Source organism: Mustela lutreola, chromosome 4 (assembly GCF_030435805.1).
Source record: "Mustela lutreola isolate mMusLut2 chromosome 4, mMusLut2.pri, whole genome shotgun sequence".
In the NCBI taxonomy this organism is placed as follows: Eukaryota; Metazoa; Chordata; class Mammalia; order Carnivora; family Mustelidae; genus Mustela; species Mustela lutreola.
In genome coordinates, this window is record NC_081293.1 from 73444883 (window position 1) to 73459140 (window position 14258).

Consider the following 14258-nt stretch of genomic DNA (forward strand, 5'->3'; position numbering starts at 1 on the left):
ATTCTGACGGGGGTGTGTACTCCCAAGCATTATCACTTTCATTGGCTTGGGGTAAAACCCAGGCATTGGATTTTTTCAAGTTCCCCAAATGATTCTAATGTGCGCTCTGGGAAGCACTGTCCTCTTACTTCTCTGCTTCTCCCCAAGTACTTCTGCCTCCTACCTAATTCCTGGTGGACAGACACTCCCCTGAGAACAGCCTCTATGCTATCCAGTGAGTCTGGGCACCACTGCCTAAACCTCACAGCCCTTCAGGAAGCAGAAAAGCCTAGTGGCTTTAGGAAATCAGCTCTGGAGTTGGAATTTAGGCTTGGCCTTTTACAAAGTATGTGATCTTGGGCAAGTCACGTCTTAGCTTCTCTGAGCTCCATGACCTGTCTCAGTGCATTGAAATGGGGGTAATTTGGAGTCTCCCTCGGAGGGCTGTTTGAGTATCAAAGAGACAATCTACGGAAAACGCAGGGAGCAGTGCCTGACACAGAAGACATGTTCCATAAATGGTAGCCATTGTGATGGAGACAGGCAGTGCCCTTCCAACCTAGCTTTTTTCAGAAACCGTGATGCACTAACTTACTCTCTTCATCCTTTTCGTCTGCACTACGACCGGCACAAACACCCCCAAACGCTTCTAGCTATCAGACTCGGGGATGTTTCAAAGGGACAGTACAAGGCATTCAAAACAAGCAATGGGGGGCACCTGGGTGGCTCAGTGGGTTGAGCCTCTGCCTTCGGCTCAGGTCATGATCTCGGGGTTCTGGGATCGAGTCCCACATCAGGCTCTCTGCTCATGGAGAGCCTGCTTCCTCCTCTCTCTCTCTCTCTCTCTCTCTGCCTGCCTCTCTGCCTATTTGTGATCTCTCTCTGTCAAATAAATAAATAAAATCTTAAAAAAAAAAAAAAAAAAAGCAATGGCCCAAAGGGAAACATCTGGAAGGTTCTCTGCCAAAAGCCCAGGATGGCTCCGGCTCCCAGAGAAGTCCAGTCCCTGATGTCCTCCGGTCCAGGCGTCTCCTCCCTACGGCTGTCTTTCTCTACGAAGTGCTGACACACCTGTCAATTCCGTTCCAGTCACTGCCTATTTACTTGCCCACAAAACCCATCACTCCTTCGCAGCATCTCCACGACTCTGGCTCAGCTCTCACGACGCTCCTCTTGCCTCGCCCTACCCTTATCCACCTTGCCTGGCCTTTGAGCCTTTCCCGGAATGCTCATTTTGTGCACCCCACCCTCACCCACCCCTCTCTGCGTCCCCCCATACTCTCCTGCTGTGTCCCTGGTAATAACCGTGAGCGTAAAACCCATGCTGATGCAAGGCCCTTTTGAGAGGGCGCAAGGAGCCCCACCTCTTGTTAAACACCTGTTTCCCTGCAGCCCCGTCTTTGTGCCGTTGTTCCCACGGGCAGGACCGGTTTTGGACCGCGCACAGTCCTCCGCCCTCACTCACAGTGACACTCAGGGAGTTCACACAGGCTGGGCCTGTTTAACTTTGCGGAGAGTGACTGTGAAGGAGACGCGGAGGAGCACAGGGAGAGCCGGTGTCAGGAGGCTGGGTGCCAGGAGGTTGGGTACGAGGACGTGGAGAGGGCTATCAGGGGAGGGGTGGCAAGTCTTGCCAGCTCCGTCGCTCACATTAGGATTCCAAATGCCACAGATGTGGTTGCATAATTAGCTGGGGAGCGTACTGGGAACTGCGGCTTCCCCCCACATGCTTATGGATCCCATAGTCTCCTGCTCTCTCGGAGCAGGGACGGTTCGAGACCGAAGGTCTGAGTGCCAGCAGCAGGCCCGGGCCCTGGATGGGCAGCAGCACCTACGGGCAGACGTGGCAGAAAGAGCAGCAGCCTAGTGTTCCAATCCGGTTGCTAGGATACCATGGAGACCCTCCACGGCTAAGCAGACAGGGCAAAAAAATGTGTCCATATGCCTTACAACCTGCAAACAGCAACAACAGAAGCATGGTGTGCCCAGCTCTTCAGAGAAATACTAAGTAGCGGTGCCTGGAAGTGTGGCCCAGGAGAGCAAGGAGGCTGGCCACAGGGACTCCCGTGTTGCAGGGCTTGTCCGCAGTTTCATTATAAACCCCGGGGCAGGGGCACACACTTGTCCACGTTCCAAAATAGCCTAAGAGGGTCTTAGCAACCTGGTCTCAGAGGTTTTTCTAAAAGCTCCCAGGACCTCCGTTTTAATGTGCAGGCCGTCCTGTCAAATGAACGCTGCAACTTCAGCAGGAAAGTCCATTAGGACAGCGATCTGTTGGACTTGAACTCCTCCGCCAAAACAAGAGAGATGAATTTCAGAAACCGACTTCAGGTTCAATTCTCATCTTCATCCCGGTGGCCTCAGTATGGAAGGAATCTGCCATGCGGGTCTGGGGCATGAAAGATTATTTTTGATGAGGAATGTCCGAAGAGAGTGGGGAGAGGAAGTGGTTTCCTTTGGGAGAGGGGCTCCATGTCTTGGCCTACTGGAACGTCTGCTGCTGGGTTCCATGACCCACCCTCACCCAGTGGGGCCGCTTACTGCTCTTCTCTGGGCAGTGCTGGTAGGAGGTGCGGGGCTGAAGGGACTCTGGGAGATGCGGAGCTTTATGCTAATGGGGAACACCGGGTGCTCGCCGGCTGGACAGTGCACGCGTGCACACTCGTGCTCCCGGAGTGTTGGAAATAGGGGCAGAAATGCCCTCTTGCCTACTTTGTAAAATGCAAAGCAAGGATCGCATTCTCTGTGGCCTAAACTTGCTTTTCCTCAACTCCCACTATGACATTCTGGTGCCGCCACTAGCTGCTGTCATGGTGCCATGTGTTTGTCGCCCAGAGGGTCCTGTCCATTCCCACCGCACCCCTCTCATCCCCTGAGCACCTGCCAAAGTCAGGCAGCCCCTCCTCCCCTCCACTAGACGTCCCCATGCCATGAAATTAGAGGGGCACGATTCTATTTTGCCATCTCTTAGGCATCTCCTCTGCGACTTAACTTACTCTCTGCTTTCTGGAATACTTACTTGTGTAGCATTAACGCCTCAATTCAGGACCTCCATCCCTCTCATCTCTAATCCCTCGGGATAGCTGGACATGAAAAGTATTCAGCTGAACTGTAGGGCCCACTGGAATGTAATTGCTGCCTCTGAATAAATCTGTGTTTTAATGTCTACCATCCATGATTATACCAAAATTCTAGAATTCTCTCCACTTTTCTACAAAATTTAACATACAGCCTTTAGGAAGATACTATTTCTCTAGAGATGTACTAGTTAGTGTCCAGGTTTAAGAGATCATACTCGACCTTTTTATAATTAATGCCTCCCTAAAAATAAGAAAATCCATTTCTTTTCACTCCCAGCTCTTCCAAAGTATTTCACAACCCAAGAGTGAAACATTACAAAACATATCATTGTTGTCTGAAATTCAGCTGCCTCTGGGGTGAAAAGTACCAGCTGAATGAAAAGTCAGAGACACTGACAATTTTTTATAGGAATTTAAGTCTATACAGTCCCACTGAAATGATATGCAACCCTGGGACAGCAAAATGGAAAGGATCTGAGAATATTTACAACAGGTAAAGAGTTTACAACATGCTATTTCTTTCCAGAGACTAAATGTTCTGACCTATTACAGAGTTTTCAGAAAAGAAATAGCATGAAATAAAATTACTTTATAAGTTCATAAGAACATTGGGGAGGGTATGTGCTATGGTGAGTGCTGTGAAATGTGTAAACCTGGTGATTCACAGACCTGTATCCCTGGGGCAAACAATGCATTAAATGTTAATTAATAATAATTTAAGAGAAAAAGTCCATAAGAACCATCCCATACATATAACCAACAGACTGATCTCATAAAATGAATATTTTTTATGTATTTTTTTCATTTTTAGGGGTTATTTGCTCAATTTATTTCAAAACATATGGCCTAATAGTTTTACATTCTCAAGTAGTTATGTGGTAGTAATAGGATAGAGTACCAACTTCTACATCAGTTCTTGGCTTCACATTCCTAACAGAGGAAGGATTTAAGGGCTAGTTCTACACAGATGTGAAAGAAACAAACAAGAACACCCCAACACACACACACACACACACACACACAAACACACATTCAGAAGGAGCTCCCCGGCTGAGAGACAGCATTGCCTCCCATTCCCAGCTTATAGGGAAAATTCCAAACCAAAAATGTTAAAATGATGTGAGTTAAGAATTTACATTTTACCCTATTTTTAAATGATCAAAAATCATTAAAGAAAAGTTTTTCAAAATTATAATCCTCAGAGGGCAATCTCAGTAAGCAAATTGCATTTATCAGATAACTGAACAGAAGCTTAGCTGGGCAGTTACCTATATCTAATGAAAAGAGAACAGAAAATTCACAGGAAAGTGAATTTGAAACCCATTTTAGGCTATTTAGGTGGTTTCCTTTGAACTCGAACTCACAATGATCTGTGAGTTTAATAGGACTATACATAAATTGCACTAAAAGCAAAATATAAAGACATAACCACTTGTTGCCAGTCCTCCTGAATAATCAGATTACTTAGAGTGAAATAAATTTAAATTCAAGCGAGTCTTCTTTGATTTGGCAAGTTTTCCTAATTCTTTGGGGAGCTATCTTGCACAATCATTCAAATGACATAAGGTATAATCATTTTGCATACAATGTAACTTCTCTTTCAAGAAAGGTACACTCTACCACTTAAGCCAATTTTATTCTGGTTTTCTTTATGTAAGTGTGAAAAAAGAACAGATGTTTTTCCAAAATTATTTAAGCTTGGAAGACATTCTATCCTTTTCTTCAATATAATCCTTCAGAATCACCGAAACCATCATGGTGATACCTTAAGCAGCTGATTTCTTTAAAGCATGTTATTAAATAAATATCAGAACACACAGCATTGTTCCATAGATAAAATGTTTATTATAACAGAATGGTGTGAACTATTTGCCACGCTAATTTCATTTTCCACCATAGACTTGGGGAAAAAAAATCTAGTTGTTCTACATGTTGAGCACCAAGAGACTTCTAAAACTTACCCCATTTCTACAACTCATTCCCTACTTCCAACATTCCTTCAGATCTTTTCTGATATAATGTTTAACTGGAGTTATCAGCTGGCTCGATCATGCTTCATTATAAAACCTATTAAAAAGGTCTTTTTATAAAAGCAGAGTTTTCTCTGTTACTCCAAAGTCCTGCAGGTACTAAAATGAGATCCTATGCAATGCTTAAAAATGCAGAGAGCTGTCTTTGAGTTATTTTTTCATTATGCAAAACTTGGCCCAGGAGAGATGGCCATGTACCTCGTTAGCTAAAACAGGCAAGCATGTCGGGACTGCAAATTAATTTACTGGAAGAAGTTGAAGTAGATGCGAGTCATTCGTGTTCCTAAGGCAAATCTAAGCCTAACTGATTGGGGCAACTTACTGTCAGAATCTCCAAAATGTTTATCCTCATGGTTTCCTCCCCACACTCTGGGAGAATACAAACTCCCTCTTTTTTTTTTTTTTTTTTTTTTTTTACAAACTCCCTCATAAGCTAAACCTGCAAGGGGAACAGCAGAAGGTCCATGGGAACCAACAAATGTAGGTATGACTCTTAAGTTTTCAAAAGTATCATCAGTACATGCTCAATAGCTCCCCAAAATCAATGGAGACAATCGGTATTTATCCTTTCTCCTTAATTTCTTGTATTTAGGAAGTGCAGGGTTCCAAGGGAGCTTGTGTTCTTATGTAACACGTGTCATCCAGCCAGTGTGATGTAGTTGGGAATAGAGCAGCAAAACCTTTCATTTTATCAATTATGTCATTACCTACTAATTCAAAATACCAGTCACTGGGGTGCTCTTCCTCATTCTATGTTAATCTCATGTCTCTGTCACTTTACTCTCCCTGAGGTCTCTGCGTTGAGAGGTGTATAACAAGTTGGATTCGATTTTCCTACCCAAGTTATGAAGCCCGCTGACATCGGAACATAGTTCTCTAAACGCAAGAAGGATACAAGATTGGTTCCATCAGGAGCCAGGAGTAAGGCAAATAATGTGTTCACATTGTCAGTAAAGGTAAGTGTACTTCTCACGCTTGACCCTGGGAACCTGCAACCCTCCAGAAAGTCTGAGACACCTCACTGGTAACATTATGCAAATTCCTTAAGGAGAATAAGCAACAATCTCCCTCGGATGGTATGAAAAAAATATATATATATATATTTTTTAATCAACAGACTGGGCTTCTATTTGTGGGCTGTGAATGCCATCCGATTCAGGAAATCAAAAAAATCTTCCCTTTTCTATGCGTCTTTCCTTATTTTTGACACTTGGACGAGGACAGCACGTTGGGGTTTGAGGGGTACCGGCGTGAATCGCCGGCATGTAGAGAAATCCGGGAGAGCCACACCAGCGGGGAAAGTAAGGGTGGTATCAGACGCATTTCATTTCAGGTCTGATGAGCCTGCATTTAGGATTTTCCGGCTGGGCAGGTCTGCCAGGGCATCTGGGAGACGGGGTTTTTATTCCTCTTCTCACACTCACTCACTCACACGCACACACATACACAAACACACAGCCGGACACACACCTGGGGCGCGTTCAAACTATGTGCGGTGGGTGGTATATATGAATGTGTATGTCTATTTTTTTTTTAAATAGCTTGACATCTGACAAAGACACGAAGGCAAACGTAGGTGCAGCGAGTGTGCTCTGAGAAACGTGCACAGCGCGCGAGAAGCGCCCGTTAGAATGCACCATCTCCGAGCATGAGGACAGACATGGCAAGCGCGAGGGGCGGGGGCCGACACACAAGACAGAGACCCGCAGCTCCCCACCGACAGGGCGCCGCACCCCTGCTTACTGTGGGCTCTTGGGGTAGAAGGGCAGGGTCACATGGCTGAGATCCTGGAGGTCGAAGGCGGTGGGCTCGGCGGAGATCGCCTGCCGCTTGGTGCGCGGCTCGCCCTGCAAGGTGCCGGCGCTCTGCTTCTGCGCCTGCTGGGTGGCCGGCCGGATCACCGAGCGGTACTTGTCCAGCTCGTTCTGCAGCTTCTGGATCAGTTCGTCCTTCTGATCCAACTCTAGCTCCAGCTCGTCGATGAGGGCATCCCGCTGCCTCAGCTCCTCGATCTTCTCCTGGAGCGCGTACTGTAAATCCCGCAGGGTGCCCATGCTCCTCCGGGCCGCCGGGGCGCCTGCCTGCCGCTGCCGCGCGCCTTGGGGCTTGCTCCCCTCTCCGGTCAACTTTCCCCAAAGTCGCCGCCGCCTCCCGAGTGCAGACGCTTCCTACTCGAGCCCAGAGCCAGCCCTGGCTTCTGAGCATGCCCAGTCCGCCGCTCCGGCGCCGACTTTCGGTGCAGCTCCCACTTCTCGGGCCGCCGGGGAGGCTGAGCGTGGGGACCGCGAGACAGCAGGTCCAAGCGGGGACTGAGCCGCGGCGCGACGAGCGCAGGGCCGGAGGCGGGCGCAGGGCGGCGGGTGCCGGAGGAAGCGGGCGCTGCGCCTGGGGCTCCTGATAAGCCGCGCGGCGGGGCGGAGCGGGCGGGCGCGCCACTTCGGGGTGGGGAGGTGGGGGAGACGCTGGGGAGGACCCCGCGCCAGACCCGGGAGGCGCCAGCCGGGAGGACCCCCCGCTCAGCCCTCCCCCTCCCTGCCCGCCCCGGCACCCCGGCCTCGAGGCCGCTGGGCTACGGTCCTGGCCGCGTCTTCGGGCAAGGCGGGCTCGGCATCCGGAAAGCCCCGGGGTCCGGAGGTGCTCTGGCCGTCGGCCTCCCCAGCAGAGGCTCCCGAGCTGCGTGGCCGCGCTGTCCCCGCGCTCACGCCACCCTTCCCCCGCGGAGCGCCGCGCACAGGTGGCTAGCGCCGGAGAAGAAACTTGCCTCCCGCCGGAGAGGAGCCCGCGCCGGGAGGGGGGGGGTTCCCTGACGCGCAGGTGCCTTTGGGGAAGGGGCGGAGGGGGCGGGGCTTGTGGGTCGTCGCCCCAAGCGGGGCCTGCCTCCGCTCCTGCCCACTGCTCCCCTTTCCTCCCCTTCCAAACTCACACGGAGGAACTCTTGGGCAGGTCTGGGCCCCGAGAAGGCCGCTCAGCTCTCCCTCCTACCTGAGCTAGTGTCTACGGAAGAGTTTCTGGCTGGGCCTCGCGTCTTCCATTTGCTTAACTTAGGGTGAGGGACCGGAGGGAGGCCGGGGGAGCAGGAAAAATCCATGCCAAGCGCCAAAAAAGTCCATCCTGAACTTGAACTGTATCTTTAAAAATATTCCTTCTGTGACAACCAAGCTGTTAGAACGGTCTCCTTACACTTGAATGGCAAGACTCAAACTGTGAAGATCAGGGGGAGCCCAGATGGGCTGCAGAAAACTGTGCTATCCCACCCCCCCCCATCCCCCTCATCCCTGCCCACTTAGTATTTCCTAAAATGATGACAATCCGGTTGCAGCTCTCTGTGGAGGGGGAATTCTCCCATCATCTGAACACATGTTTAGAATCTACAAGTATTTACTTACTACTCACCTAAATTCTTACTATTTGTCTAAAACTTCATGAACTCGTCCAACTTTATAGCCTTTATTAGCGCCCCCCTAATTACTATTCCTGAGCACTCAGTGTTATAAACCAATGCTCTATGTGGCCATTCCTTAACACTACAAGTCCATACAAAATACATTAAAATCGAATTGCAATCCAGAACTATTCCCTGGAATCTAAACTTAGCCAAGAATGAATATATTGGTCTCAAAAAAAAAAAAAAAAATTTTTTTTTTTTTTTTTGCTTTTACTTTTGAATACACAACTATCTTAGCTATCTGAGCTAAGAGAAAAAAAGGAAAATAAACAAACCAGCTAGCTAATGGCACATTAACCAACTTTTTCATTCAGAGTGTATCTGTTTGTAATTAGAGGTAGGCATGACAAAGGATATACAATCTTAAACATTCTTCCACTCAGGTCATGACATAATGCTCTTAGCACAGGTGATAAAAGACACTTAATTTTTCTTCTTTTCCAACATGGACAGGCATTTTCAGAAATGCACTTATTTCAGAATGTAATATATAAAGTGGATAATCCCCGAAATAGTCTCATTTGTAGTGAACAGACCATGAGTAACTCACAAATACTGACAGCAGTGAAATAGTTCCGAATTGTTGTTTTGATTAAAACTAAATCAAGCAGAAGGCCTGTGGCTTGTATAACTGATTCTATTCTAAAAAAGAGCTTCTGTGACAATTTCCTGGTCCCAGGCAAAAGGCCAAATTCTTACTTTATTTAACCTGTGGGGATTCTTTAATTCCATGGGAAAATGTTTTCAACTAAATGTCTTTTTCCTATAGATCTATATTGGGGTCCCCCAGGTCAAGAGTTTATATCTAGAAATATATCAGAAGCAACGTACAGGGGATATCTTTTAAGGTTCATTTGAGGCCTAAATGGAATTACTTAATGTCTCTGGGAAGCACAAAGCAGAGAAGATTCTTGATTTGTAGAAAGCCTGTCTACATGCACAGAAGAAAATATACAGTATTTTGAATACAAGTGACGTTTCTTTACACTGACTCATGTAAATATTTTTCAGTATGTAAACTATCACATCCACATGTAACTAGAGGAAATATCCATGCTACATTTCATTCTTGTGATACAAAATGTATCCCATGAGGAATCCTACCTTGAGAGTCAGAAGTCTGTTATAATGCATGCAAAGAAAGTAAACGGCCAAAACATAAGACTATTACAACTTACTTAACACCTCTAAAAAGCATTGAAGCATGTATATAAAGATGTATGTGGTTGTATTAGCCTGTATTATGAAAAGAATAGTTTAATCCCCCCCACTTTATAATTACATATGCAAAATCCAGAATTCTCAACTTTTTCATTCTTGAACTCAAAGTAAATATTTTAAGTAAGTTTTGCAATGATGTTCTTGACCAGTTGTTTAGATCTTAAGGGGCGCGGTTTTCCATTTCAACCTTTTGAGGGATCCCCATCTTTTTTTAAAAGCGTCTTTTGGATTGTACTTGGTAAATGCTGGAAACAAATTCTAAGTGAAAAAGCAAGGTCCTGTAGCTACATTTCAGCAGACGAATGCACTATATGTCCCATGGTAAACGAAGTTGGTGAAACTGTAAAATCGGAGGTCAGGCACAAGCCTATTTCCTGCTTACTCGGAAGTGAGTACACACATCTGAAATGGAGTGGGGTGGCATCTGCTGAGCTCTCCCATGCCCTGTACCATGGGGTGAGGCCTCCATGGCATATGCTAAAACACGGAGCAATGCAAGGTTGAAGGAGCTGAGATTATACTCTAGAATTCCACAGTCAACTCACCCCTTATGATGGAGAATACATTGTATCATGCCCGCCTTATTCAATGTCGCAACAATCTAATGAGGCATTGGATAATGCAGCTTCATCGTAACACTGGCTCTTAAGAAAATGAAGTCTGGTGAACTTATCATCCTTCACAAAAACCATAATTAGCCTCAAAAGGACGCTCATCCAAGTGTCCATTCCACTGATGCCACATGTTATGGAAGAGTCCTATGTATGAAAGCTTCTGCCATTCCATGTGCATATCTTGAGTAGAAACAAACAAACAAAACACAGCTGAGCTTTTTAGGTGATGGAGGTCACCCCTTACAGAAAATTGCCACGGGTAGCAGGTATCCCCTAAGAAACAGGAAAGTGACCATTACTGGTACACATGCTGGCATGCTCCAAATTGCTAATCTCAATCAAGGCCACAGTAAAAATAACTTCCCTGAACTCTTAATGCATGACTGGCACTGCTTAATGTAACCCCACCAGGGAGTCTATTACTACTTCCACTTACATCTGAAAAAGAGGAGGCAGGGTATCACCCACGTGATGAACGGCAAAGCCTGGATTTGAATCCAGACCATTGGATACAGAGATCAAACTCTGACTCCCTGCCCCTCATTATCTTCTGCAGGACTTCCAACTGTTGCTAAGGTCTTGATACTCTATCCAGAGAGAGACTAACACCCTTAACATTTTTAGCCTGACTTGGGGAGGTAGAAAGAAGAAAAATTTGGAGAATTCTGAAAGAATGTGAAAGAGAATTTTTAGAAGTTCTTCTTCCTCAAATTGTCATCACTCCAGCACCATTCCATTCTGGCTGAAGGTGCACCCATCCATCTGGGATTGTCCTGGTTTTAATACTAAAATCGCTTAGGACTATCCTGGTGTTAAAGTTCAAGTCCTAAGTACTCCCTTGGTCCTGGACAAACTGGGACAGTTGGTCACCCTATTTAAGTCAGGATTGCTGGGCTTTCCTACGTTATCAATATTTTCAAATTTTGCTTTCAAAGTTACAGACAGAAAAGTCAATCCTAGGAAGATCTGGAATGTTAATACTGGCTTACACATCCACTTACACATCTGTGTTAATATGTTCTAAGGAAACAATCATCCTCTCTCACTACATGAGAAGACACCACAAGAACTATCTTTGCACTCCAAAGGGCATGAGTTAGATGGCAAAATCTTCACTTTCCTTCAATAAATTAGAGATTCTAGGCTCTCCTTTAGGCTTACCATTTTTTAAAAAGATTTTATTTATTTATTTGAGAGAGAGAGATACAGCAAGAGTAGGAATATGAGCAGAGGGAGTGGGAGAGGAAAAGCAGGCTTCCCTCCAAACAGGGAGCCTGATGCGGGGCTCGATCCCAGGACCTTGGGATCATGACCTGAGCCGAAGGCAGACGCTTAATGACTGAGCCACCCTGACGTCCCTGGTTTACCATTTTTATAAAAATCTGGACTTCAGACATATTGGCTTTCTATGCATAAAGCACAATGATTAAAGCACCTGCTATCTGATTACCTCCTACAGAATCGGATGATTCTTATGATTATATCTGGTGGCAGATTTGGCCATATTTAAATGGATATAAGAAAAAATTCTCATGGTTTGGCTTTTTAGAAGTTAAACTTCCGTGCATGATACATTCTGCATGGAAAAGAAAAAAAAAAAGCCATAAACCATTAATGATGAAAAACTTACTGCAGAGATTTGGAAAGTAATAGTGCATTGTACCATAATTGCTAATGTGCTTAGAGTTTAATACCGAATTAGTGTCAGGCCTAATATCAGTTGAAATGCATTCTTATATTCCACAGCTTAAAATGATGGCATGTTATTATGGAGCCTGAAGTAGTGTTCATGAAAACCCATGCACTGTCTGCCAAAAAAGAACACTTCTCTGGGCTCTTCAGGAAGCTGCCCATTTCCAAATAATGTCTCCAAATAATGGAAGAAATGAAACGTTTTTAAGAAGAATAGAGTTTGGTTTTTCATATTTTTTTTCATGAATGGAGAATTTTAAAAAGCACAAAATGGGACTTCAAATATTTTATTCCCAAAATATTATTTTGCCATATTTTAAACCCAGTGAATGTATATATGAGTAAGCAACATTGTAATATCTCTCCTGCCTGAGTAAATTTATTTTTTCAGTTCTATTCTCATATATAAATGTACATCTTTTCATAAGTTAATGCATCAGTATTTTTCACAGGAAAGTAAAAACTGTTTGAGGAAGTAATTTCGCATTTGAGAGCGTATTTGAAATCAGGTAGCTTATAGAAGAAGAGCTCTGACAGTCAATGACTTTTGGTTGCCGCTCTTACTTTAAATTGCATTTAACAGCAGAATAAAACTCGGCCATTTTCAGCCTACATGTTTTGTAGCCAAAATTGAAAGTAAAAACTAAAACCACATTTTGCTAGAGAACTTACTAAAATCAGTAAAGTAAGAAAGTACTGAAGATATAAGAAAGATAAGATAAAAGTTTGAGCGAACTGGGCTTTTATCGGTGAGTCAAATGAATGGATGAGGCAACAGAAAGGCAGCAAGGCATGCGTTTGCACTGTGAGAATTTCAGAGATCTGGAGGACAGGGGAAGTTGCAGCAAGTAGGGAAACATCCAGACATCTTCACCCTCCTGAACGTAATGGCCAGGTAAATAGCACCTAACTCCAAATTCAGAAAACTGTTGATTCTATGACTTTTATACAATCATCATGAGATAGAAATCCAGAAATCCATCTTTAATGATGGGCAAATGAAGTGGTAAGATGGTAAAACAAATGAATGTCATTCTAGGGTCAAGACACAGAACATGATGATTATGAAGGCTTTACCCATGGACCAAGAATAGAGACCCAAGTGGGGGCCCAGGAGACACATATTTTCAGTATGCATTTGTAACCAACTGTAAAATTACCAGTAACCATGCCCAATGCACATTTCTTAAAAAGATTTGGTAATTTCTTCCTGGTCCAGACTATATTTTTTAAAAAATCATTTTTCCATCCATGTTGTCGCAAATGGCAAGATTTCATTTCTTTTGAACTCTCATATGATCTCCCTGATATGAGGAAGTGGTGATGCAACATGGGGGCTTAGGTGGGTAGGAGAAGAATCAAAGAAACAAGATGGGATTGGGAGGGAGACAAACCATAAGTGACTCTTAATCTCACAAAACAAACTGAGGGTTGCTGGGGGGAGGCGGTTTGGGAGAAGGGGGTGGGATTATGGACATTGGGGAGGGTATGTGCTTTGGTGAGTGCTGTGAAGTGTGTAAACCTGGTGATTCACAGACCTGTACCCCTGGGGATAAAAATATATGTTTATAAAAAATAAAAAATTTAAAAAAAAATCATTTTTCAAAGCCCAAAGCACAGGCATTTGATCTGGTAGGTAAGAAGGCCCCACATAAATAAATATTAAATAGAGACTTTTTTTTACCCTTTTTTGGTATTAGGCAGAATATTCAGTGTCTGTCTTGAGTCACTGCATTATGTAAGAATGTTTTTACTCAAATATCAAAGTTAATTTAGGGAACTATTATGGAAAATTCATCTAAGTTTCCCATAGAATACAGTACGGCCAAAATTCTAACCATCTATCTTTCTTAGAAAAGCATCTATGTTGAATACCAATTTTAAGTGGAAAAAATGACAGGAAAATCTTCAAAACATTTATTTGTGGAATGTTAAAAGCAATTGCTGCCTTTAGGAACATAGAGAACATAGTGGAAATTGCTTATTTTCAGCTTGTAGTTTTTACTGGTCAGACCCTCTATCCTTGCACAGCAAGTAACATTCCTCCGGCAGTCACAGAGCTCAAGCTTACCTAATATCACAGCATTCCACATGCACTCCATTATCTAATTTAGTTACTTTCTGCCTCTATCGTCAGCATTCCCAAAATACAGAGAACTAAAAGAATGTCAGCAGTTGCCAGGGATGGACACGTGGC

The 14258-nt window shown here is 44.6% G+C and overlaps 1 protein-coding gene across 2 annotated transcripts in view; it reads right to left on the minus strand.

The window, feature by feature from the left end:
• PRKG1 (protein kinase cGMP-dependent 1) overlaps positions 1–14258 on the minus strand; it is a 1263025-nt gene that overhangs the window by 1171120 nt on the left and 77647 nt on the right. The window contains exon 1 of one of the 2 annotated variants that reach the window (XM_059170233.1): positions 6833–7886. The exons of the other annotated variant lie outside the window; for it this stretch is intronic. Coding sequence (XP_059026216.1) covers positions 6833–7143 — 311 coding nt within the window. The 5' untranslated portion in view covers positions 7144–7886. Of the gene's footprint in view, positions 1–6832; positions 7887–14258 lie in introns of those variants that run through there. 2 annotated transcript variants of the gene reach the window in all.